Source organism: Gobius niger, assembly GCF_951799975.1.
Source record: "Gobius niger genome assembly, chromosome: 21".
NCBI lineage: Eukaryota > Metazoa > Chordata > Actinopteri > Gobiiformes > Gobiidae > Gobius > Gobius niger.
The window spans coordinates 15,298,157-15,323,566 of NC_136872.1; the positions used below are offsets into that span (position 1 = coordinate 15,298,157).

The window sequence follows — 25,410 nt, forward strand, 5'->3', positions numbered from 1 at the left end:
TGTAATTGTTTGTGCCATTGTTCCATTTTAACTTCTATTTTGTTTCAGTTCTCCCTCCGATTTTAATTTCTATATGGAACAATGCACATGTCGAAACAACACAGTGCATCACATCGAATTTTAACCTCTGAACCGAGTGCATTTTCTCCAGTTCAGCTTTACCCAAATCTAAAAGTGTCTCGACTGGAGCTTACTTGAGCTTAATTTGAAAACTAAGACCTACAAAACTGATCTTTTTCCTTGTGTTGTTGCTGTGTGTGTCACTTCTTTCACATCTTTTTCATTGCTTTTTTTTTTATTACAAGTTTCTGTCTCTTCTTTATGGCTCTTGCGTTGCCTTTTTATCGCGTTTTTGTCAATTTTGTGTGGCACTTTCATCGACTTTTTTGGCACATTTTTGTCACTCTTTTGTGGCTTTTTTGTGGCTTATCTGTTGCATTTTCATCCTGGGTTTCTTCTCGTTTTTGTCGCTATTTTGAAGCTTTTCGATTTGGGTAATGCCAAACTAGAAGATGTTCTCGGTTCAGGTGGGGGTTAAGAAGTTTTAATCAAATTGTTTACGATATTCGGCTCTTGACTTTTGAATTGCCAGGTCTACAGCCAATTTTGATGCAATAACTTCACCTGTTTCTTACTTTGAGAGAATAAAATTGTCATTTTAGTAGTTTAATGGCACTAGAGTGGACGCCATTCATATTTTGCATAAACTGAGGCCTGTTCATTAAGTCTATCTAATGTGCGTGCTTCATATTCTATCCATATTAGCAAAAGTTGTTGATGTGTTTTAATGTGAAAAATATAATTGAAGAGAAAATCGGTAAATCAAAATGAGGAACTTCATGTCCATGTCTGTTATCGTGAGATATTGAGGAAGTAGCTTAAGGTAGTAGATTTGACAGATTTACTCCTATTACCAAATACATTCCTTACATATCGTCCCAATGTTGAGTAACACGTTTCTGTTCTCTGTGTCTCTGCAGTGTACTTGGAGGACAGCTTCATCAAATCCGGCGTCTTCAGTGTTTCCGAGCTGGTGCGGGTGTCCAGAAGTGAGTCACGGCGGCGGCTACTTTTTAACTTTTGCGCTGATCATTGTCTCAGCCTTCTTTGTCTGTTGCGATATTACGGGGTCACGTCCTCGCCTCACCTCTCCCTCTCTCTCTCTGAAGCATCAGATGTACGTACAGTGACAGAGACTATTTACTTTCAACGTTCTGTTTCCAAGAAGCTCTCGGCTCAACTGTAACCTTGCCCCCGTCTGGTTGTACTGTAGCAGATCCAGTTTAGCGGGTTTGGAGGTTTGCAATAACATGAAGCGTTCACCTGTGCAGGAACCGAAGCTCCCTGTTTAGACATGTCGCTGAATCTAAGCCGTTTAAGGTTGTTCTCGGAGGGCAGCCCCAGGCACCGTTTACCTGTGATGCCTTGTACATTATTGCATTATACAAGACTGGCATGCACAATGGGCCCATTCAGGGAGACAGCTGTGGAATGTGAAGCAACAATCGACATTTATCAAGGAGATTTTACAAGATGTTTTTTTTTTTCAGTTCGGAGGTTAATAGGAACACCATATACTATAAGTCGCACTTTTTTTCATAGTTTGCCCGGGGGTGCGACTTATATATCAAAACATATAATTTCACATGTTTGGCTTGTGTACCAGTATCTGCTACTCCTACTACTGCGGATTTAAAAAACGGTTATCAAGTGGCAGGAAAAAAGTGTGGATTGGGCGAAAAGCGTATGTCACACTATACCGCAATGAAGAAAACAAAAAGAGCTATTCGCGGGCAAAAAGCTAGATGGCCACTACTAGAGGAACGAGTTTGCAAATGGGAGCTTGAACAACGTGATGCCGGGAGAGGCTTGTTAACGGTAGTGCCCAGGTAGTTACCAAGGCTGGTGCGACTTATACTCCAGAGCGACTTATAGTGTGGAAAATAATGGAGTAATGGAGTCACATTGAGACTTTTACGTTTTGACACGAGCGGCATGCCTGGTGTTTTGCCGACATAAAATACAGGGTCCGAACATCATTGACGACAGTGTTAGGAGTTGGTGCACTTCTTTAGCTTTTATTAGTGGGCCACATGCTTGAGGAGTCAGGGCCATAACCACCGACACTCGCGTACATTTATCAGCATATTAAAACAAGAAAGTTAGTCAAGTCCCTGCACATCCCATGTCTGATCTCTGAAGCATTTATGAAAGACATTTGACATCCTCTCGAACCCTTTGAAATGGTGTTGTTTTTGTTTGGTGTTTAGCTCTGCCCCCTAAGCAGATGGCACTGGTGCGAGGGTCTCCCGTGTCCGGGGCCCGTGGCTCTAAACGCGACTGAAGTTTTCGGAAGGCTGGAATTTTAAAAAGGTCACGAAAGGCTCTAGAGTTGTCAGTCAGTCGTCTGGTCACTCCCTGGGCAGATATGTGATCGGGCTGGTGCGTCCATCGCCACCTCTCTCTCCCCATCTCCCCTCTTTGACTCCGTGCTCGGGTGAGACAGTCTTTGAAGTCCATCAAAGGCAGGCACGCTCAAGGTTCAAGGCTGACCAGCATTCGGAGCAGGCCGCTCATTAATGCAAGAGCAGAGAGCTGGGCTGCGTGGTCAAAAGTATTATGTCAACACTGAGTGGGCCTGAGGGGGCAAAGGAAACGGTTGAGCAGTGGCCATAGAATTTAGAGTGGACGTGCACTGGCAAGAAACAGGTGATACAGTACAAGTCGCAACTTCGGTGTCACAATATGTGCAATATGTGTATCATAAGACATCACCCACCTGTTACTACTGCAGTACAACCGTGCACTGCAACTTTTAAGGTCATGAAGTACAGAATGGAAATAGTCTGGTGCAGTGGTTCTCAGCTGATTGATTAGCTTTGAGACCTCGCTCAACCTTTCAAAACAAGTCGCGGTCCAAATAAAAAGATTAATTTCAACACCTCCACAACCACGAATAAAAAGTAACGATCTTGTCAGAATGAAAGTTTTCTCAACCTAAAATCCATTCAGGTGGTCGTGGCAAAAAACCCACTTCGTTCTAATCTCTTGTTAGTCGTAAAAACCTGAGCTCGTAACATTAGACAGTCGTCTCCCTGCATCACAGTGTGTACAAGTCAAACTGGGCGCAGTGGCCAAGTGGCATCATAAACATGGTGTCTAGCCAAAAGGGAAAATGCAGTGCGAAGGATATTTGTGGGGCTGCTCGCAGACATGAATGAAAACAATAACAATGGTTTGTATTGAGAAGGGGCCGGCGCGCACGCATTCCTCCACTCGCGGCGCGCTGTGGTGGGTCGTGGGGTAGGGGGCGCTGCCAAGGCCTGGAGTTTGGGGTTTGCCAGGGTTTCTGGTCGGAGGAGGCTTTTGGTTCGTGGATCGTGCCAGTGGTGAACCTCAGACCACAACAGACAGAGCCACACACTCTGTGCTCTCATCAAGTCCAAGCAGCGAGAAGAGAGAGAGAGAGAAGGAGAGAGGGAGCCTTTAAGCTTGAAACAATATCCCCGAGCTGGACCGCAATGAGGAAAATAACACCTTCATTTGAGCAGTAAATCATAATAGAAGACAGGGTGTGATGGCAACTGGTGGAGAAGGTGGATGTAATTTGCCTACAGTACAATAAGAAAACAGATTTACAGCATTCTTATTGGAAGTTACTTCATTTTCTTCGTCAAATCGGTCTCAATGTTAAGCTAAAACTCCTCTTGTTTGCCCCGCAGTTTTAGCTGTATAATCAAATGTAATGTGATCAACTACAGGATCTACTAATCACTCGCAGCGATCACTTCTCCCTGAGTTGTTCAGGAAAAGCAGGGGAAACAAGTCAGCAGTTTTGGACCATTACACAGCATTTTTTTAGCCTTTGGTAAAACTCTGCACAACAGCCCCGCGCTTGTTTTTAATCTCACTAAAGGAGCCTTCAAGGAGATTCATGGATTTTATCTGTCTGACTTTCCTTGCTTTGCTGCTAACAATATTGATTACGCAGAACTTTAGGGGCGACTCACTTAGACAATTGGATTTGTTGTGCACTTGAGATAATAAAAGACAGTAAATGCACTCTCAGGTAAAAGTTTTGTCGCCCGTGGCTCCCCTATAGCTCTTCGGGCTTCAGTGGCTTGTTAATCAGCAGATATAGTTGGGCGGTCGGGGCAGTTAACCTGTGAATTGGGAGCGCTTGATTCGATACACGGGGCCCGTAAGCCTCTAAACTCAAAGCGTCAATAACAGTCGCTCAGGCTTTGCCTTACGATTAATTGCGCATCCCATTGCTCCTTGTTCAATCTTATAGTGCTGACTTGTAACTCGCGTCTCTCACGGTGATTAAAGCAGTGTCTTTTATGTGTCCTCCGCAGTGCCCATCACCCACGGAGCAGCGGTAAACTTCTCCATGGCGGACATGCCCAGCCAGCCCTACTACCACGATCTGAACTCCAGCGTGGGGCTGCATCGCTCCCTCTCCTCCCCTCCCGGCAGGTCGGTGCAACTTCCAAAACTGCAAATAAGCAAATCCAGCAGAAAATAAAGGAAGGTTAAGTCTCTGCAACCTCGCACAGCAGTATCTTGTTGGTTGACGAAGTTGGTAATGTGATATCAAGGGCAACCTTGTTTGGAGTGTGGATTTTTTTTTTTTTTTCAAGAGGTCCAATAGAAATGCTAGAATAGAGTGGATACTGAGATAATTGGGCAATAGAGGCACCTCAGCCACTTATTCTGTTTATGAATGCGGTGTGTGTGTGTGTGTTCTTGAACTTACGACATTGTGAGGACCAGTTTGAGTTTTTAACTAAAGTGAGGACATTTTTGGAAAGTGAGGACAGTTTGGGTGGTCCTCACTTATTTGAAGGACTGTTTGAGGTTCAAGGTGTGGTTTTAGGTTTAGGGTTAGTATTGGGTTAAGATTAGAGGTAAGGGTTAGGGGCTTAGGGTGAGGGATTAGGGTCTGTATAATACATTATGTCTATGCATGTCCTCCCTTAGATAGAAGTACAAGATTGTGTTTGTGTGTGCGTATGTGTTCTTGTACTTACGACACTTGGAAAGTGAGGACATTTTGGGTGGTCCTCACTTATTTGAAGGACTGTTGGAGGGCCAAGATGTGGTTTTAGGGTTAGGGTTAGGGTTAGGGTTAGAATTGGGTTAAGATTAGGGTAAGGGTTAGGATTAAGGTAAGGGTTAGAGGCTTAGGGTTAGGGGTCAGGGACTGTGTAACACATTATGTCTATGAGTGTCCTCACTGAGATAGTACAAGATACACCATCAGTTACATAATAATGAGAAAGTACAACTCCAAGCCATAATGAAATGCAATTCATGAAAAAATGCAAAGCTGTAGCCAACCTGGTCAAAGGATGTGAAACTGACCAAACATAAAACACTGATACAACAAAATGTCTTGCTCACACGGTGTAATTCAGTGTCACAGAATAATCATGATACTCATTTTCCAGTAAAAGGCCCAAAACGGTGAACATGGATGAGAACATGGACACGAGCCCGACCGGTCCAGACTTCTACTCCTCTCCGAGCTCACCTGCCAGCAGCCGGGCTAACTGGCACGACCGGGACGGAGGTGAGTTAGCTGTTTTTATGTCCGACTTCCTGCTATATCTGCGGGGGGGAGGTCCGTTCTGCGCGGTTGCATTTGAAAACGTTGTGGTTTGGCAAAGCAAGCCTACGTGTTTATTGAGTCTTCCGCTATGCGTGTCCGTCTGAGTGTTGTTATCAAATAAGTGGTAGATTGCAGACATTTCGATCAGATATTGCAAAGCCATACACTAAAAAAAGCAAGCAACTATTTCATCACACGTGTATTGTGAGTGGGCTCGCTTCTTCTCAGACGTTTTCGGTTCGCTTGTTTGTTCACGACACAGCAAGATATAACCTGTGATGTTCCGCAGTGCAGCTTTAACTAATGAATGCAAAGGAACTACTTTATGCAACTTGCTCAGTCAGCACATACTTGTTACTGCTTGTCTCCGAGTCTAACATTCAAATTCACAAACCTGGCCTTGGCCCTTATTTAATGCAAATCGTATGTGCGTTTACCCAATACACTTCAAGTTTCTTATTCACACCTGGACAGTTCATGTGCGTAATTATCTTGCCAGCTGTCAAAACCATCATGCAAGCTGCTCTATATTTGACAATGCTAATTCCTCAAATCGAGAAGTATTGTGGCCCGATTAGCGTGTGCTCAAGCGCCCCTGCCCCGTCTCCCCGCATGTAAAGTGCATCTGGTTTCCGCGCTCGTGAACCTGCTCAACCCTGTTAAAATACATACCATGACAGAGATAGCCGCTGGCGTCACTCCACTTGTACGGATGTTCGAGCACTTTTGAACCGGAGTTTTTCTTTTTTTTTTGAATGCAAATCGGGAGTTCTCTTCTCTCTCACACCTGTCACACGCGCGCGAAGGAGACACCGGACTGTTCACTGAAGAGTTATGACAAGTACACAGTGTTCTAGCTGCAGCACCTGGGGATTACTCTCTGAAAAATCCCATCCTTCCAGTTGTTTTTCATCAACTGTTGCCGTGTTTGGTTGAGAAGCGGTGTCACAGTGCGGTTCATGGAGTTTGCCTTCGATGGTGTTTTGGTCAGACAAAGAACAAATTGTTTGATTCCTAATGTACCACTTTTACGGGAAACTATCCATAAACCAACACCTGCATTTCTACAGTTTCTCTCCTTCGCCTGGTTATTAAACTACAAGCTCTTCTACGATGTGAATTAAACCTCTTAAAGCTCACCTTACTGCCCCGCTTATATAGGCTGTAAATGGTCAAGGGAAAAGGCAAGGTCAGAATAGCTTGCATGTCTCATTATGTTGTCTCCTGGTGCAGAGCGAAGTAGCAGAGTCGCCGGCTTTTTAATTAATGCCTCAGTGTCCCGTGTTTCCGGATCATTCTCGCTCTCTATTGACTTCTCTGCACACTACAGCGCCCGGGCCAGTCGCTCAGATCCACAGGCGCAGATGATCACTATTGGCCAGAGGTGTCCAGAGTGCGGCACACATCACTGCATGGGGTCATTTGGAGTATTTATGCCGGATACAAATTAAACAGAGCAGAGAAATGGACAGAGATACGATTGATTATATCAGTAGTGTTGTCACAATGTTAAACTTTCAAACTAAATTTCAATTACAGGGATAAAACTGAATAGATTAACATTTTTGAACCCCTTTTGTTCTCTTAACTAGGAATGGGGATAAACAATAATATCGTTAACCGCGCTAAAAAATGCGTCAAATAATCGATGGCTAAATCCATCAGACAAACAATGCCGGTAACTTAACCGGGAGTGTGTACGTCTCCATGAAGATGTGACTAAAGTCAGAAGTATTTCAGATTTCAGTAGGTTAGCTCCTCATCCAAATCCATTCTTTGATTACCCACTGCAGAAAGAGCATTTTCTATTTCGAGCTGCTCATTATCAGCATGTTTTTGTATTGATGACAACAGTATAGTCCAAAATGTTACACAGTGTGCCTTTAAATACTTTATGTCTCACTCAATGTGACATTTACAGCAGACAATGAAGAGGAATATTTAATCATTGCCCAATCCCCATCGTTTCTGCAGTTTCAGTTATTTTTTTTAAAACCATAGGCAAATATCGTGATAATATCGTTAATTATTTTGGCCAAGATAATTGCATTATTTTTTTGCTCTTTTTTGTTTTGTTTTGTTGCTCTTTTTTGTCACATTTTGACTTTTTTGCCCAAAAAGCTTCTAAATTTGGGTAAAGCCGGACTGGGGGGAAATGTGCTCAGTAAAGTTGTGGGTCAACAGGTTAAAGTTAACATTTGGTTCTTTGACGTAGTCCTATATGATGAAATTGTCTCTCTCACCATCCATAGTTTTATCATGATTACATAAACACAGTAGTGTCATTTTTTTTACTTTTACTTTTGACACATCGATTCCTGCTCAGTTGATTATAGATACAAGATCTTGATTTAGTTTCAGGGTTTTGATCAGATCTGTATAAAATGCATTGCGAGATGGTAGATCCAGGTCTGCTTGTATATTGAAGGAAAACACTGCAGATTTGTTGTTTATTATAAGTCTCAAGGGAAATTGAATATTAAAGTTTCAGCCACAAGCGAAATTTCAAATAGCACACAAGGAGAGGCTGTGTTCATTTTCACGTCCGCAAATTGGACCGACATAAAACGTTGCGCGGCTCAGTCATAAACCATAAACCACTGGAAATACCACCTTTTCAACAGCAGATTCCCTTCGATATATATGCTTTTAATTTGACGGTAATAAGCCCCATGACTGAAGGGGGGTGAACCAGCAGATGAGCCTCGACAGCGGCAGCAGCAGTGGGAGGATGGTGGATGGGTGGATAACCACAGACCACAGCAGGCGTGCGCTCTCCGACTCCGGCCCAAGTCCCAGCGCACACACTCGGCCCGGGCGCATTGTTCCGCATAAACCCAGACACTCAGGGCGAGCCGCGGTGGGCAGGAAAACTCTCCAAAGACGGCCATTACTCTGTCAGAGGAGAATAAATGAAAAAGTGGGGTGATATTGAACCCATATGAGGCCGCGTTAAGTGCCAAGTGGTCAATTCTAGCACATGGTTGTCATTCGGTGTAACCTCACGACGTAGGGAGAGAAAAGCCGCTCGGGGGAAACAAGCGGCTATTGCAATTGTGCAGCAGTGGCTTTTTGGCATTGTGCACGGCTAATCTAAAACATGACTTCAGAACAAGCAATGGTGTGGCAAAACAGTGAGATCATGTGGCTTTTGTTAGTAGGAAACAAACTATGTGTGAACCAGTATTAACCCAACAGTCCCGCCCATCCCCTTACCCGCCCTGACTCACTCTGCTTTTCTGTTTATCTGTTTAAACTTAATCGTTACATGAAGCAATGTTTCCCACTTCGCTGAAAATATCTTGAAAATAATTCCTAATATACTAACGCTAACAGCAAGCCAGAATGTTGATGTAATCGTCTGTTCTCCTCATCCATCAATGGTCATAATGTCTTGCTTGACCTAAAAAAAAAGAGAAAGAAAGAAAAGGCCATGTGTGTGTTTTAACGCTGTGTGCACTGTAATACAAGTCGACTTTTTGAACAGTGCTTAAATACTTGTAATTAATTGTCCGGTTTAATTTCCCGAGGCAGTCCGGTCTCTGGAGGACTTAATTAGCGGCAGAAAACGCTGCTATTCACATGGAAACATTTTACAATAATATCAATAGAGCTGCATCATGTCGCCCTCTGATGCAAACGTTGAAGAGTTTAAGCCTGCATCCTCTCATAACTTAAAAACAGAGAAATCCTCAACTTCTTATCAACTTTGTCACCCAGCAGGCTCTGCCGAGACTGAAGAACACCCTTACGCTCAACTGCATTCTGTTTCTAGCTCTGTGCGGAATTATTTGTGCCAAACTAAATTGGCGTAAATGGAAAAGTTTTACATCAGATACTCAAAATGTATACTAAACATAAAGAGTAAAAGTTAAAAAAAATCATTTAAAAATGCCGTCATGATGTCCATATTTATTTACAAAGACAAGATGAATGAATTTGAACTTTCTGGACCTCAGGGATTCGTGGCAGACCAGAAACGCACTTGATGAATGTCGTCTAAGAAAGAAACACAGGCCATTGCATTCCACGTCTATTTGTTATCACGCCGCCTTCAGACACCGCGTCCAACCGGGGAAAATTGAAAAGCACACAGCCATGACAGCGGAACATAGCTCAGGAAAATGTAGAGCGCCGATAATGAGCAACTTGTTGGCATAGTTTTTTTTTTTTTTGAGTTTATAAAGTCGAATTTAGTCAACATATTTCATGTTCGAGCTGAGCCTTCGGGATTATTCATGGGGAATTACAGTTGCTTGTCAGGCCGCGGCGAGCAGATGCCACACTGTAAAATTCAATTTAAGATTACGTGAGGGTCTTCAGATTCCTAAATCCTATTTGGAGGGCCAGCATTAGTTCACTGGGTTTTATTGTGCGGGAAAAAGTTGCGGTTCCCGTAGCCGCCTGACTGGCGATGTTCAGTGATTTGTGGTAATTCCACAGATCATCATTGATTTTGACATCGCAGTTCATTTGTCTGGTAATTTGTGAAGTGCATTTGTCATTGTTTGCAGCTCCTCCTGAAGACACAAGTCCCTGGATAACACTAATCCCAGGCAGATAGAATTGGGACTAATGCAATAATTAGTTTTTGGCACCGACTACTCCAGATATTGTATACAAAAGTTTAAGTCAGTGTGAACCTTAAACCAATGTGTTGCTGCTAAGCTCTTTACATTATGTTGCCATTTATTTGAACTTTCCAGTTTTGTATGAGAGGCTGCTGCAGTTGAGTTCATCAGAGAATCACTCTTTAAAAATAATGAATTTGTTTTTACTAGGGCTGGGACGGTCCACTTTTGTCACGATCCGATACATATTATTACGATACTCAAGGACTGATCTGATGCGTATTGTGAAAACAGTCATGTGTCCAAAGTTTAGAAACCCAATGCCATTTGACAGTTTTTGAAGTGTTAAGGGACTAGATGCAAGTTGGTCATTTTACGCTCACTACTGCCACCTCTGGTCTTACGCGTAACTGCAGGTTTTATATTAAGCTCGTGCATGACGGCACTTCGGACCAGAATTAACACCTTTTAGAGTGAAAGTGCAGGATTTTAGAGGCAGTTGTGGTGAACAGGTCTGGGCTCATACACATTAGGACATGGCTGGAACATGTAGGGGGATGAAAATCCTTAATTTTAACATTTTGAAACTCCATATAGTCCCTTTAAGATAGAAAAGTGCATTAACATAAAATGAGCTGTTACTGGAAAACAAAGGAGTGCAGGATAAAAATGCCCCCAAACATAAGTATTGAAGTATTGCGATACTTGGTATTGCAGCACAAAGTATTGCAATATCCAAATCCGATCCGATGTTTTGTCCCAGCCCTAGTTTTTACACACTGAAATGTAATCATCCATCATATACATCTATATTTTTCATTCAAAAGTTGTCATAGACTTGCACTAAAAAGGTATTACCTGTGACCTTTCACCTTTGGCTGTTTATATACAGTACTATGGCAACGAACTGTCCATTCCTAGCAGTTTATGTTCATGGATGGTTTTACACTAAGCTAAGCTAAACCGAATAATAAACAAAAGCAAGCCTGGGTTATATTTGATCAAACAAAGTGTTTCCTCCTATATTCCTGTAATACAGTATTGCAATATAGTTTGATTTTACAAGAGCTCCGGGCCCCCAAAGTGTGATGCGTAAAGGTTGAGCTAAAAGTCAGCCTGGTATTTTTTCCAGATTGACTTATCAACCCTACATAAAGAACTCTTTTGAAAATGTAAGATCACAACGTAATTCAGACGTACAATGCCAGACGACTTTCCACGCAGCAAAGATGTAGTTTGTGCTTGCACTTGTCTGCCTGCGCACCCCGCCGTCCCCTCCCTGACCTTGCGCTGTGTTCCTCCCCAGCAGACATGTCCTCCCCCACCATGAAGAAGCCGGAGAAGCTGTTCAGCCCCACCTCTCCGCAGGACACTTCGCCACGACTCAGCACTTTCCCTCAGAGCCATCACCCCGGACTAACAGGTGTAGGACACAGTGGTGAGTATCCCGGCCGTAGACACACTCACGCACACACACACACGGCCACCACAAAGGCGCGCACGCAGCACACGCAATCTCCATCCGCCCACTTAGAGCCACGGACCCACTTCTCCTGAGCTAAGCACTTGAGGAAATCCATCTCAATACTCCATTTAGCCGCACCGATCGATAGTGAGGTCTTTACTTAACGCTGCCTGGTTCTATCGCTCCTCCTTGTCCCGCAGTGCATTGTGTCATGGTTTGGTCCCAGTATAGCCCTTGGTTCCAGTTTGGGTTCTGGTTCATCCCATGTATCTGAAGTTTTCACTAGGTAGTCATCTTAAGTAGGTTGTTTTACATACTTCTGCTACGTGATTCTTTTTATATCATTTCAACTACTACTCCTGACCCAGTTTGAGCCAATAAATGCCAACAGACTTTCCCTTAGCTAAGCACTTGAAGGAATCTATCTCAATTCCCCGATTCCCCCTCACAGATCAATAGTGACGTCTTTACTTAAACTCTCTCTCCCTCTCTCTCTCTCTCTGTTGCAGTTATATCGACGAGGAGCCCGCCGCCGCACTCGCCGCTGCAGTTCTCGGCCTCCACCATCTTGCCCCCGGCGCCGTCACCGTATTTCTCGCACCCCACGATCCGCTACCCGCCCCACCTCAACCCAGGGGACCCCCTCAAGAGCTATGTCCCGTCGTACGACCCCTCCAGCCCCCAGAGCAGCCAGGTTCGTCCAGGGGTCCATCCTCTCTTTTACAATTCTATATATACTGTATATTAGAGATGCACCAATACCGATACTGGGGTTTGAGTAGCTGCCGAAATCCGATATTTACCGATACAAAGACACTTTCTTAAAAGTGGCTTTTTCTAAGTGAAAAATTTAGTTTTCTCCATTTTCAGATCAGTAAAGTCATATTGTACTGCCATGATGTCACAGATAATTTATGTCTATTGATAAACTCTTGGATAAACATTTAACAAGGATCACTGGACTTTTCTACACTAAATATCCTTGGGTAAATGACAGGCTTTAGGTTACAATAATATAAACAGCTCACATAAAGTGATCTGATCATTACAAATATGTTAGATCAGTTATTTCTTCAACTAAAATACAAACACTTGGCTTCAGCAGTGGTTATTTTATTTTATTAGGCTACTTTAGGTATTTCTATCACAGTTTCTGTCCCAGCCTTGACTAGTTTTCGTTAGCATTAGCATGCACCCGCTAGTTTTAGCACACTGACGCGGTTAGCATTTTGGGCGATGATTGAACAGCATGTCCATGTTCGCTTAGATTTAGATGGTGAAAGTTGTGTTTTTAAGGCGTTCAGAGCCAAAACCGGTATCGGTTCAGTATCAGATATTTGTTGCCGATGCCTGATATTGTATTTTTTCAGTATCGGCCCTGATCTACTGTATATCCTTGAAAATCCCAGACATTATGTTTTCTTTATGTGTTAAGTCCAAAGTACTAGCCCTGTCTCTTGCTATCTTCTGTTCAATACTATTATTATCACCTCCACATCCTCTCCTTAAAGGGATAAGACACAAGGAATACAAAGAATACTTACAGCAAATGTTTCAAATCACTTAAAAAAAATCCCTTTTCACCTGCTGTGTCTTCTTAATTACTAGGAAATACTTGATTTACAATAATGCGCTTGAATCAAAGTATTTCTCTTCCACCACTGGTAGAGTATGCATGAGCCAGCCCGCCCGCAACTTAAGCGGCTGAATTTGGCACGACTTCTATGGCCCGCAGTAAGTTCACTGTTATCTAGTTGGGCTCTGCTCCCATCTGACCTCAAGAGATTCGAGATTAGATAAATTACGGCATGTGTTTTTCATTTATTTGTTGTGTTGCGTTCACAGGCAACCGCCTATCCTCTTTTGCTTTCGGCTCCTGGTCACATCTCTTATTATAGCCCCGACTGCAAATAGCTTTTTATTTAACGCTCTGCCAAATTATATAATGGAGGCATGAAGAGTAGGAAGCTCGGCGTGCAATTTTTAAGTTATAAAAATATATTAACTTGAATGGCTTACAAAACAAAAGCAGGTGTCACGCCTAAGTGGTTTTAAAAAAGGAAATGAGCGTGTTTAATGTACCGGTTGGCTCCCGATGAAGGCACTCTTGGCAAGGAGCATCGCGGTGTCTGTAGCCAAAATAACTCTATAAAAAAAACTTGCAGCGCTTTTCCATCAAACTTTCTCTCAAGACTTTTGCATAAATTTTACATTGTGGTCTGTGACTCGTAGTTTTTACAGGTAAATTTAAAGCAAAAATGCTTGTTCGTGCAGCACTCATCAATCATGTGTTTAGTCTCTATAAACTTTTAAGTGTTGACTCTCTGTTATAAATAAATGATGTTATGAATGCTGTGAATGACGCAGAATCACACTCCCAAGACACATTTCCTCTTTGTGTGTCAGGGATGTGACCTTATCTCACTTTCTGTAATGTTTCAAATAACATAAACAAAACCGGATCATCTTGATTTAGGAATTTTTCACAGCATTTCCTCATGTGCAGTCAAGTGGGAAAAAACTAGACTGGAATCATAACAAAGAATCAGGTTAAAAATATCACCCTCAAACATTTTTGGCACAAGATTCTGTGGACTATGATTTCATATGACATTGTAAGTAGTAGATAATAGCAAGGCCGACCTATAATTAGAGCGTCATCATTATTAAGTCATATAGTTGAAGCGTTTCACACTGACGTCTCACTGACACCAAATCACTTTACACTTTGCTTAATGATTGGTTCTTTTGTTCCCAAATTCTTATAGAAACAGTTTTTTTATTTTTTTTTATTTTGTGTTGAATCAAGATTGAAAATGATTATGAGTGTGAGATGCTTAAACCTAAGTCAACTTAAAGTGATAGTCTGGAAGATAAATGTTTCACAAATTTAAAAAAATCTACCACCTGGTGTTTCATTTTGATGTAAAGTAAGTAATAATAAATATAAATATATATATGATATTTATTTGGCTGTAAAGTTCCTCCTTCCCGGACCTCAGCGACTGATCAGATTCCAGTATCCTCCCGCGTTGACCAATGAGACGAGCTTTTCCTGCGAATCAGCCTGTCAGGTCCAATTCTGAGGGAGGGGGAGGAGCTTCATCCTTTACTTTGGACATTTCTGTTCCTGCTCTCCTCATTTTGTAAACTAAGAAGGGCTTTGTGGTTAAAGAGGGGAGCGATTTGATTGTTTAATTTCAAATTTCACTCTGTCTCTCCTCACTTTGTAAACTTACAGACTATCACTTTAACATGTACCATGCTGTAGTTCTCACCTTTGAATTACCAAGACACGCCACACTGATTAGTTGGGAAGAAATGCATAAAAACTGATTTGCAGCACTGATTTGCATGTCAAAATAATACACATATGATCAGTTTTACATCAGATGCCCAACCTGTCTTCAACCTCTCTATTCATTCGTACACAAGGCCCCATGCACCTACATTAATAGTCAATAAAAAAGTCTCTTTCGTTTAAAGTACAGTGCAGTTCATTTGACTTTTTAAGCCTCTCCTTGTGACACTGAAGAACTGTATATTTGCTCTTATAAAATGCTCATGGCAAGGGTTATGCTTCATTCCCAGGCTTGCATTTGCAGTCAACAACCCATTGACTCCCTGAAGAAGTATTGCTCTTGCGGTCACACGTGAACGGTCGTACTGTATGGAGACATTGTAGTAAATCATGCCGCCGGGAGCTTATTTTAAAACACAATCTGGGCCCGGGCGGAGAGGCAGCGCTAGTGCAGTCTGCATAGATGAGAGCGCGCTGTTATATTTATGTGCGTTTTATATCCCCACTGTTCTCACTGTAAACAAAGGGGCTCGTAGACGGTTTTTCTTACCCAGCGCGGGGAGCTCGGGGTGCGGGTAAGAGACCGGGGAGAGGAAGGGGGTAGCGCTGGTTCTCCGCGGGGAATGATTAAAGCCGGGTCTCGGCTCTCGTGCAGAATTAACCGGTTGTGTCCCAGTTTACTGCCTGTAGTTGTGGCTTGGCAGAGTTTTAGGTCGTGATTCGGGCCAGGTTTGCAACTGTTTCTGTTCTGGTTTAGCCCGAGTTAGAAGTGCTTTATCCTGGTTTAGTATCAGCTCTTGTTTAGCATTTTTTAATCCTGATTTAGTCCTTGTGAAGTCCTTGTTTAGTCATAGTTTAGCCTGTCAAACTGTTGTAAAGCAAAACCAGGAAGATTCTGCACATTTATTGATCAAAACTCTGCCTCTACAGCTGCATATCTGACTGAATTAGCAAAAAAATGCCTGCTGGAAGTTTATGAGCGCAAACCCAACATGGCAACCCACTCCTATAGTCTCTGGTCTAAGCCATTATAGAGATCTGACCGGCCCTTTGCTGCTCGCGAAGCCGCGCCTATTCTAACACGGCGAAGAGACCAGTGAGGGAGCGAGGAAGGAAAAAGGGGGGATCGGCGGCAAATAACTTGGTGCTTAATAATCCGGTGGACGAGTGCCAGGATGTTTTTATGCTTGCTTTAACCCAGATTATATTACACTCTAATTAAACATTCTATTCACATCGGCGGGAACCCTGCGGACACAATTCTCCCCCTCGGCAAAAAAGGCCTGTTTGAGTTTTGAACTTGAAAATGGACGCCCCAGCCAGAGCCCAGCCGCCCGAGAGAGTTAGCCCCCACTAGCTTTTCTTTATTTCTCAGTCCATATATAAAGTCCCATTGCCTCCGCCGGATCTGCACTCTCTCACATTCACCCCATTGTACTCGCCAGCACTTTTTCTTTTCACGGCCCGGCTCCTCTTAAATTCCCTTTATGGCCGACATTAAAATCATTGTCTAAAATCATGTAGGAAATCCATTGTTGCCCCCGGCCCCCCTCGGGTTTAAGTAATAACTGTGACAGAGTCGGGCCACTAACAATCCTTTATTCACTGTAAGCTGTCCACTCACCTTTTGTTGCTCTTTTGAAGAGGGGAAAAGCAAAATAGAAAGGAAAGTGCTGAGCCTTGTTAAACCGCATTTAGTAATAACTCCACGTGTAATAACAGTTTATAATGTCCACTTCATTGTGTGATAAACGCACGTTTTGTGATGAATTATCTCAATGCTTTTAGCAACTCAATTGGTGTAAGCAGTGTGGTTTTATTCCACTTAAAAGTGTCCGGTGTAAATCATCATAGAGGAGTCAGGTTTGCTGCATGCTTGTAGTAGTTTATTGAGATTTGCCTGATTGGATTTTTACAAGCTTGTAAACATTAGACTCTTGGACATTGTTGTTCCTATGAGACGGTACATTTTGGCAGCAGACTAAACCAGACACAACTGTTTTGATTTGTTTTTTTAATTTCTAGCTTTCAGGTCCCTTAAATCTTAAAATACAATTAGATCTTGACCATTCTGGCTCAAAAATGGACATCAATGTGGCGTTTAACTTAAACCTGTACAAAAAGAGAAGCCGTGGCGTACATACCTTTTGTTTCTGCTTCATGCTAATGTATTTGTTCCCCTCTCACAGCCGAACAGCAGTGGTCAGGTGGTTGGAAAGGTCCCGGGACACTTCACCCCAGTGCTGGCCCCCTCCCCTCACCACGGCGCTGTCCGACCCGTCTCCCTCTCAATGCCCGACACCAAGCCTCCAATCCCCACATCCACAGAAGGTAAGACACTCATTCTTTTCAAATCAGCCTGCAGTAACTTAAAAAAAAAAGGCAAATCTTGGCTTTTCTTGCTTTAAAATATATTTGAACACATACAGCATCTCTCCGCAAACTACCAAAGCAGGGAAGAAAGATCTATTTGGCATTGAAATTGATATCCTCCTTTGCTCCACAGGCTACTCAGCCCCTGGCACCCCGACGGCGAACCGCTTTGTGGGCTTGAGCCCTCGGGACCCTGCCTTCCTCCACCAGCAGCAGGTGAGCCCCCCAGCAAATACTCTGTTCTCCCCACCCACCCACCCCCCCCCCCCCCCCCCGACTCTCACCTCTCCTCTTTTCATTTCTGTCTTTCCTCCATATCAAACCCCAACACAGCCCCCTCCCCGCCCCCCCAGCCCCAAAGCAACAACATGTATAGGTTACAATTAGCACTTATTAGCACTAAACTTTCCGCACATTCCCATCTGACAGCAAACCGATGCCAAATCAAAACGAACTGCATGTTTGTACGAGGAGTTTTCCATCAGTGTCCCGAGTTTTTTTTTTTTTACAACGTAACTCAGTGTCAAGGTCAAGCCGAAGTAAGGAACGGAGGTGTGAGGAAGCACATTATTGTTATGCGTCCACAGCTAATAAGACGAATGGGACATGTGGGCGTCTTTAACTGCGCAATGTGCTCAAGTCTTTTTTTCCTTTTCATCTGAACTGACTCATAGTTTCACACATACGCACGCTTTACTTTGAGTTCGGCTGTTGTCTTGAGGAACTGATATTTGGACATAAGCAGTTGTTACAGATTAAGTGTTTTTCTTGTTATTGGTTGCATTCATGCGTTGTCATAGCAGTCTAAAGAGCCTATGTTGTTTCGTTCTGAGAAGGAGGGCGGCTAAGAGCCCTATGAGAGATATTGCCCTTTTACTGAGGCTGCACGGTATGAACAAAGTCTCAGTCAGACGGAAGACCTCTGAGGTTTTGAGATAGATTGTGGCTTCTTGAGATATGGATGTAACGTCACTTAATATTGCCACGACGATAATCCACATCACAGAAAACAAAAGCTGGCACAAAGTTGATGTGAAATCACTGAATTGATTTTTCTCAATGAAAAGTGGTCGCCTTATACAGTCAATCAGGGGCGATTGTTGCAAATTTTAAAGGGCACACGTTTCTTATTCCAACTTTGTAGACCAGGGGGGATAACAGTTGTGATATTTTCTTTCAAATATCTCCAGATTTCGACATCTTCAAATCCGTGACCCCAACCTATCGCTGTAGTTTATGTAGGGATGCCTGTGTGCTCGTGAGGTTAGCAGGGTTGCGGTGTTGTGGGACGGGGGAGAAAGTGCGCCCCTCCCCTCCTTATTGAAAGCGCTGGTCCCAGGCCAAGGCTCCTCCAACCACAGCTAATTGAATGCATCTGCACGCGGCTACATAATTATGGCTGGGTCTCTCCTCAGCGTCTCCTGGCTTTTTTTTAATGCTTAGTAAAAAATGACAAAGCTGCCCTCTGTTTTCCTCGCTCCTCTTTCTCTCTCAATTTTTCTTGATTTCATTCTGTTTTGGCTTTTCTTTTCCCATTTGTCCCCCGAAATGGGAGAGCGAGTTTGGCGTGTCGGTGCTTTTAGTGTTTGTTAATAGAATGGCTATTTTCTAAGGGAAGGTGCCACAAGCTAAACAGATCATTATGCATTTTAAACGAGGGAATTAACGTTGGACCAGAACATAAAAATCAGCACATTTTTGGCAAGTTACTACAAACATGTACCTAATATACGAGCAGTCGACAAGCAAAGCATATGTTATAGAGTGTTATTCATTCATTTTTGACACGTAAAACATCTAGTTTCGTGATGAATATTAGGAGACCAAATGATAGAATGCCGCTTTTGTCGCTAAACATAACTTAGTATGTCACTGATGGAGGCGCTGATAGAGTGGAGGAGAGTCCGGCTTCTCTTGGCTGCGGCCGCAGTTTGTCTTGCACATTTTATAGCGGCTCTGCAACTTCTTTCAGTGGGGCACAAAGTGACTACACAAGAGCCGCGGCCTGTAGAGATCTCCCTCCAACACATGCCTCTGGGAGCACAAGGCCTTTTTTGTTCCACATTCAAAATCAAAATTATACAGATATTAATAGCAAAAGCTGAATATTATACGCTCTTTTGGACTATTCGTTATTTAAAAAGCCCATTTTTCGTAGATTTGGGCTCAAAGCACAAACTGAAAGGCATGGTCAGGGATCTCTTATCTTCAACCCCAAACTATATTTAATCTATCTTTTTAATTTTATTTGTTACACTACATACAAAATCCAGTACCCCAAAAGCAATTATTTTGGACCTCAGCATTGATATTTTCTGTGACAGACAAGGCTGGTCAGAATTTTGAATTGGCCTTGGAGCGCCCTCTGCAGGCCTTAGCGAGAACGACACATTATATAACCTTGAAAACAAAGCGTTCACTTTCAGCTAAAGGATCAACACCTCAGGGCGTGGGGATTTTCTTGACTTATCTTCACTCCGTGCTGTGTCTCGGTGAATAGACGCCCCTTGTTTGCTCAAGTAAGTCGGCGTGGACGCTCGCAGATCCATCACGCCGCTGTATGTCGCGGTCGTCGTGGTTTCTGAGGTATGATTTTAGCCCCGTCAGATCTGGCCCAGCCCCTCGAGACTAAACACTGAGCGCTCCGTCTTTGTCCCCGGCCCCATGGCAGCTGTTTACTGTATGGAATATGAGAAGCTTATTGACTCTGTGCTGGTCTCCTACTGAGATGAATGCAGTCCACAATGCAAAAATGTCTAGGTTGAGTGTGGTACGGTTTAACGCTGGGAAAGTGAAAAGAGTAAGCTTGGATTGGTCACTGCTGGTACCATAGAGATCTGTTTTATAATGGTTAGACCTGGATTAGTTTGTCCGTGTTGAGTCCTGATTTTATTTATTGGTTTTGTTCTGTTAGTCCTTCGTGGGTCTTGGTTTTGACCTGGTTTGGTTAAATCCTGGTTTAGTCTTGTCTTAAGTACTAATCACTTGTTAAGTCCTTGTTTAAATCTGATTTACTCATTTTTAAATGCTCGGATTTTGTAATTTTCCGGGAAAACGGTCAATTTTTCCACCACTCTGTCCTCGTTTCACCACAGCACCCACTCTATTAAAATAACTAACATCCCGCTAATCGCTCGCGTCTTTGAGCATCACTTATTTCAAAATCTCACACCTCTAAAATAGAAAATCCCCTATAGATCGCTCTCGCGCAAGTCAGAGTAAGCCGGCTCGACCCACCACCACCACCACTGCCGCCGCCGCCGCACGCTTCCACACCTGCTCCGCCATTCCCAGGCAGCCCAATGTACCCACCATTCAAACCCTCTCCTTGGTTAACCCCTCCTGGGAATGCCACCATCCAGCATTCCTCAGGGAGAGATCCATGATCAGATGTCATTTGGTATTATCTAAGGAAGAATCCTAATCCGCAATCTGCCCGCATCTGTTTGCTAACGTTCCCAGCAACGCTCCCTGTATTTTTTTTTTTTTTCTTTCCCCCCCCCCACCTCTTTCTTTTTTTTTTTTTTTCCCACTGCCTGTGCCACTCTGATGCCAGCGGACAGATGGCAGGGCCCTCGAGGAGCAGTGGCACGGAGCGTCTGGCCCAGGCCGCGCTTTTGTCATGCGGCAATAAAAAGACGCAGGATACTACAGAGCGCATTGTTTCCCATACACTTTTATTAGCCAAGTGTAAAGATTGATAAATAGAGGGCTCAGAATCTGAAGGGCGTATTGTGTAAATATACAGTGCTTTGAACAAAAAAAAAAATGGGTAGAATTTTATTTGGGGGGGAACGTAGCTGGGCGTGGGAAAAAAATATGTGGTTTAGATATTGAGGATATTGAGAATTTTTTGCATGAGATACCAAACTGACTCGTAAAAAAAAAAAAAAAAAAAGAAAAGCATTCTGACCTTGTGTCTTGGCAGAGGTCTAAACCTCCAGGTGCTTTCACCAATCAAACTTTTTCCTTTTTACCCACAGTTCACAAACTTGGTGCCGTGACCCCAAAAAAGTGGTCCAAATCAAACTAGGTTGGCAGTAGTTATAGATTTTTTCTTTTTTCTAAAAGTACAGTAGTTTGACAGGTTGGAGAAGGGTGTTGCTGCCAACCTCCGTCCAAGGCTTTCTACTTTGACACTGTGCTATAGGAATACCTCAATTCCACCAAAAAATAACACTCAAACCCTTTGAATTGAACCTCTTAAAAAGCCTAATAAACCTCACTGCAAATGCCCCTTTCCAGTCCAGTTTCTACCAACAACATCCCTGAATTTAAGTACAGCTTAAGCAGGCAGCCACCGCCGTTTCCCCGGTGCATCTCCTGCAGGTGCTTGCAGTTAAAAGAATCGCAGTCTTGACCGCCGCAAATGGTGTTGAATATTCAGCTATATCTGATTAAGTCCCTCTTAAGAGCCTCAGCCAAAAAAAGAAAAGAGAAATGTCCGCCCGCCCGCCCCGCCGCCGCGCAGAGTGCTAACAGTGCAGTTTTAGCCGAGGCGCATTACTAAATGAATGTGTAGCTCATAGGGCAAGGTTAGGTGAGCCGCTCTCATCTGGATTGGCGACACGTGCGTCCGCATAATGCATGTAAAGGAGGACGCCGTTTGTATAGCTTTTTTGTTGCAGTCATTTGTAATCCCGGAGCTTTTCCTTAAGAGCGTGTTTTTTCTTTAATGTATGAGCGTGTGCGTGCGTGGATGCTTTAACTTCATTGTACTTTGACCCCCCTAATCAATAAAAAACAGTTAGCTAATGAAAAAAAGAAGTGGGGTATGCTCCAGGGTATATGTCCTGAATGTAAAAGTGCACTTATAGAGAAGCGGCGGTTTATCGATGTCGGGCTGCATGCATCCAGCGGATTGCATGGCTTCAGTGGCTAACAGAAATGCACTCACACATGTCCTGCCAAAACATACTGTAAAGTAAAAGCACTCACCTTCTCTAACTAACTAACCAAGTCTTGCCCTTTCCAGGTAACCAGAGGTGGAAAGTAGCGCAGGTTCAGGAAGGAAGATGATGATTTTTTGAAAGAATAAATCAATTTCCACTCGTATAGGAGTGATTGCAGTTGAGACAGATTACTGAAACATTACTTTAACCAAGCATTGTGCATTTCGAGATACATACATAGACATTTTACACCCAAATAGTTGTAGATGTAGATGTAGCAGTAGTAGTTGTAGTAGCTATTGCAGCATCTCATAGTCATGATGAAGTCTAAGCACTAAACATTCAGTATATGTACATCTCCTTAACTTCATAATAGTTCAGAACAAGAATATATAATTGATTATTTCTCATGGATCGACTTCCTCCACCTCTGGCCCCCTCCGACTAACCGCATGCCCCTTCTTCCTGTCTGTCACTCCCGTGTTCATAGCCCTTTTTTTTTTTTCTTTTGAAACTGTCATCCATGTTCTTAACCCCATTCACTCACTGTGCAGTAGCTCCCCACCCCCCCCACCCCTCTGCATGCTCTGTGTCCACTGTGAAGTTGTGTAGCGGTGTAATCTGAAGTGGAAGTTGTCTTGGCCCAGTGATCTGACCGCTAGGTTTCAATTGACAGCTGAGGAAGTGTGACTGGAGCGTGACTCAAAACGGCAGGCATTATGGCCCCAGTGCCACAGACGACACTTTGGGGATTACTTGGCAAAGGTAACGATTCTCATTCTTTCACGCCCTCTCTGTGTCATAATGCAACGTACATCCAAACATCCTGTCTGATTGTCCCTAAACCATCCCACCGTGTTCATGTCGATGTGTTGTGCGGTGCTAATGTGAGTAGATAGAGTTTTAGCCAGTTGTATTGGTGCTTAACTATTCAGAAATGACACCTCTGGCTTAGTAGATTAGTACTGTACAAATGAGGTGCTGACCTTGAAAAAGAATATTCAAAGCATCAATAAATATCTGAAGTAGAAGTGCTCTAAAGGGATCTACACCAAAATGGTTGGCCCTCCCAAAACTGAATTATGTAAGTCTAGGTTTTGACACTTTATCCTTACCATTGTGAGACAGTGCCTGTGTCTCTGAAGTGAAATAACTATCAAACCAGCTGGATTTTCTTGAGAACATGTTGCTTCTCCAGAGCTTGGTTGGTGACTCTGACTCCCACAAGATGCAGAACACATGGCAAGATGTGACAGTGCAGAGGTGTTTGACATTTCCTCCGCCACAATCTCTGTCAAAGCAGCATGTTTGGTGGTCAAGAAAATCCAGCTGGTTTGATAGATATATTTACTTTAGAGTTTCTAGTCCTAAGTCCAAAGGCATTTGCCAAAACTCTTGTAAACTCTCTTTCCTCTGAGCAAGGCCAGCTTTAGTTATTCTAGTGAATGAAGTCTGTGAATTTGGTCCAGCTCCTAAAATGACGAATAAAGTCTGGGATTGTATTGAACTACTAAAGAACTTAACTGTAACAATAGAACACTTCTACGTGAACTGTAAATTCAGGATTTTCTGTATTGTTTTAGCATTACTCTAACTGGGAATTTGATGTGAACGCTCTAGGACTCTCTGTAGTAAATGTTTTATTTTGGCAACATCTTTCCCTCCCTGAAAAAAAAAAAAGCCTTTGCGCAGCGCTGTAATTAAAAGACATGAGCTCGAACCAGCGTAGGTAAAAGAAGTCATCCCAGGTCAGCGCTTTCAAGCCACGTGAATGTAGTCTACAATTTAACAAGCTCAGTATTGTCTGAGTGGGAGTCACGCTTTACTCTCCTTAACTTAAACTCACATAAGACTCCCCCCCCCCCCCTCCTCACCCTCCTCCCCTCCCTCTCTCCCTGCTCCCTTCTCCTTATCCTCTTTCTTTCCTCTCTCATCCCTCTGTGCAAAGGAAAAACCTGAACCGGTTCACCTCCGCGGCGCACACAGCCGTGCAAGCGAGCTGAGCTAAGCCGTTTTCCTGTTACGTCCCCGCTCTCTTCCTCTTTCCCTGGAAGTGTGTGCGGACGTGTGTGGGAGATTGTGCGAGCGACTTTGCAAAACACACATAGCAAGCCCCTAAACAGGCCTCTTAATAGGCCAGTGGAGGTAGGAAAATGTCCCCTAAAGCGGCCGAGGCTCCCCCTTCTCCCCAAGTAAACAGTACAGTATACGGTAATAACTCACCGCTATACGCATTCTTAATGTTTATGACAGTTTTGCTCAGCTTATTTGTCTTGTAAACGATATAGTCTTCATTCCTTTTGGCTATTCCCTACTTCCAAATCCAAATCATGCCTCCAAACATTCACACATTCAAACTTGGAACTGGCAACAAGCGTAGATTCAGTTGTGTGGCTAGAGAAGAGAGTTTTAAGTTCTCTTGTTACAGCTTCTCAAAAGGATAATCCAGACAAATTAGCAAACACTCCCTTCTGTAATTGTTTTTGCTTCTTCCAAATGTTATCTTCTTCTCTCATGTAAAATGATTGAGTGTGTTCAAGCCGATCAGCTGGACCTTGTCCCCCTGTATCTGGGCCGCCCTTTACCGGAGCGCTCCTCGGTGCTAGCCCCCTTAAAATTAAAACTCCAGCCAGACCTGCATGTTGCCCATTGTGCAGGAAATGGGTCAGCAATCCATTAAGATGCCATCAGATAATCTAATTTAGGGAGCTAATCCTTAAACCAAGTGCGCTGTACGCTGCGGCCCGCGGTGCGCGCTCGCAGAGGGGGCAGAATTAGCCGGGGTTTTGGTGGAGGCGGACGGGGACAGCGGAGGCCAAGAGGGGAGAGAGAGAGGGAGAGAGAGAGAGGGAGAGGTGAGGTGAGGGGCGGCCATCTTGGGAAGGTTACCTAAGGAAATCCCATGATGGAGGTCATGTTGTCAGTCACGTCCTAAAAGTGCCCGGTGGAGCGGACAGCGGAGAGAGAGGGCGAGGCGTCACCTAAGGACAAAAGGAAACGCAAGTGATCTGTTTGAGCGGAAGGGAAATCGATGTAAAACGTTTGTTTGTAAACTGAATAAAAGACTAAGGACTAAAGTTGAGACAAATTGCAAAGTGCTCCACATGTTGAGATCAAATGCTTATTTTTCTTTGGTAAAAGCTTGTAATAAAAAGGCACTTTATGTACTCAAAAAAAATTAAGCCTTTATTTCA

At 43.4% G+C, this 25,410-nt stretch overlaps 1 protein-coding gene and 1 long non-coding RNA gene across 8 annotated transcripts in view; both read left to right on the forward strand.

The window, feature by feature from the left end:
- Positions 1 to 25,410, forward strand: part of LOC306980883 — a 469,430-nt gene that overhangs the window by 434,863 nt on the left and 9,157 nt on the right. The window lies entirely within an intron of this gene.
- The window catches only part of LOC306980861 (nuclear factor 1 B-type-like), a 74,780-nt gene that overhangs the window by 46,489 nt on the left and 2,881 nt on the right, over positions 1 to 25,410 (forward strand). For 3 of the 7 annotated variants that reach the window (XM_079580389.1, XM_079580391.1, XM_079580387.1), the window contains 8 exons: positions 981 to 1,049; positions 4,359 to 4,479; positions 5,454 to 5,575; positions 11,495 to 11,623; positions 12,160 to 12,344; positions 17,141 to 17,282; positions 17,458 to 17,540; positions 22,893 to 22,981. In XM_079580389.1, coding sequence (XP_079436515.1) covers positions 981 to 1,049; positions 4,359 to 4,479; positions 5,454 to 5,575; positions 11,495 to 11,623; positions 12,160 to 12,344; positions 17,141 to 17,282; positions 17,458 to 17,540; positions 22,893 to 22,981 — 940 coding nt within the window. Of the gene's footprint in view, positions 1 to 980; positions 1,050 to 4,358; positions 4,480 to 5,453; positions 5,576 to 11,491; positions 11,624 to 12,159; positions 12,345 to 17,140; positions 17,283 to 17,457; positions 17,541 to 22,892; positions 22,982 to 25,410 lie in introns of all 7 variants that reach the window. The other 4 variants (XM_079580388.1, XM_079580390.1, XM_079580386.1 and 1 more) reach the window with 2 other exon arrangements.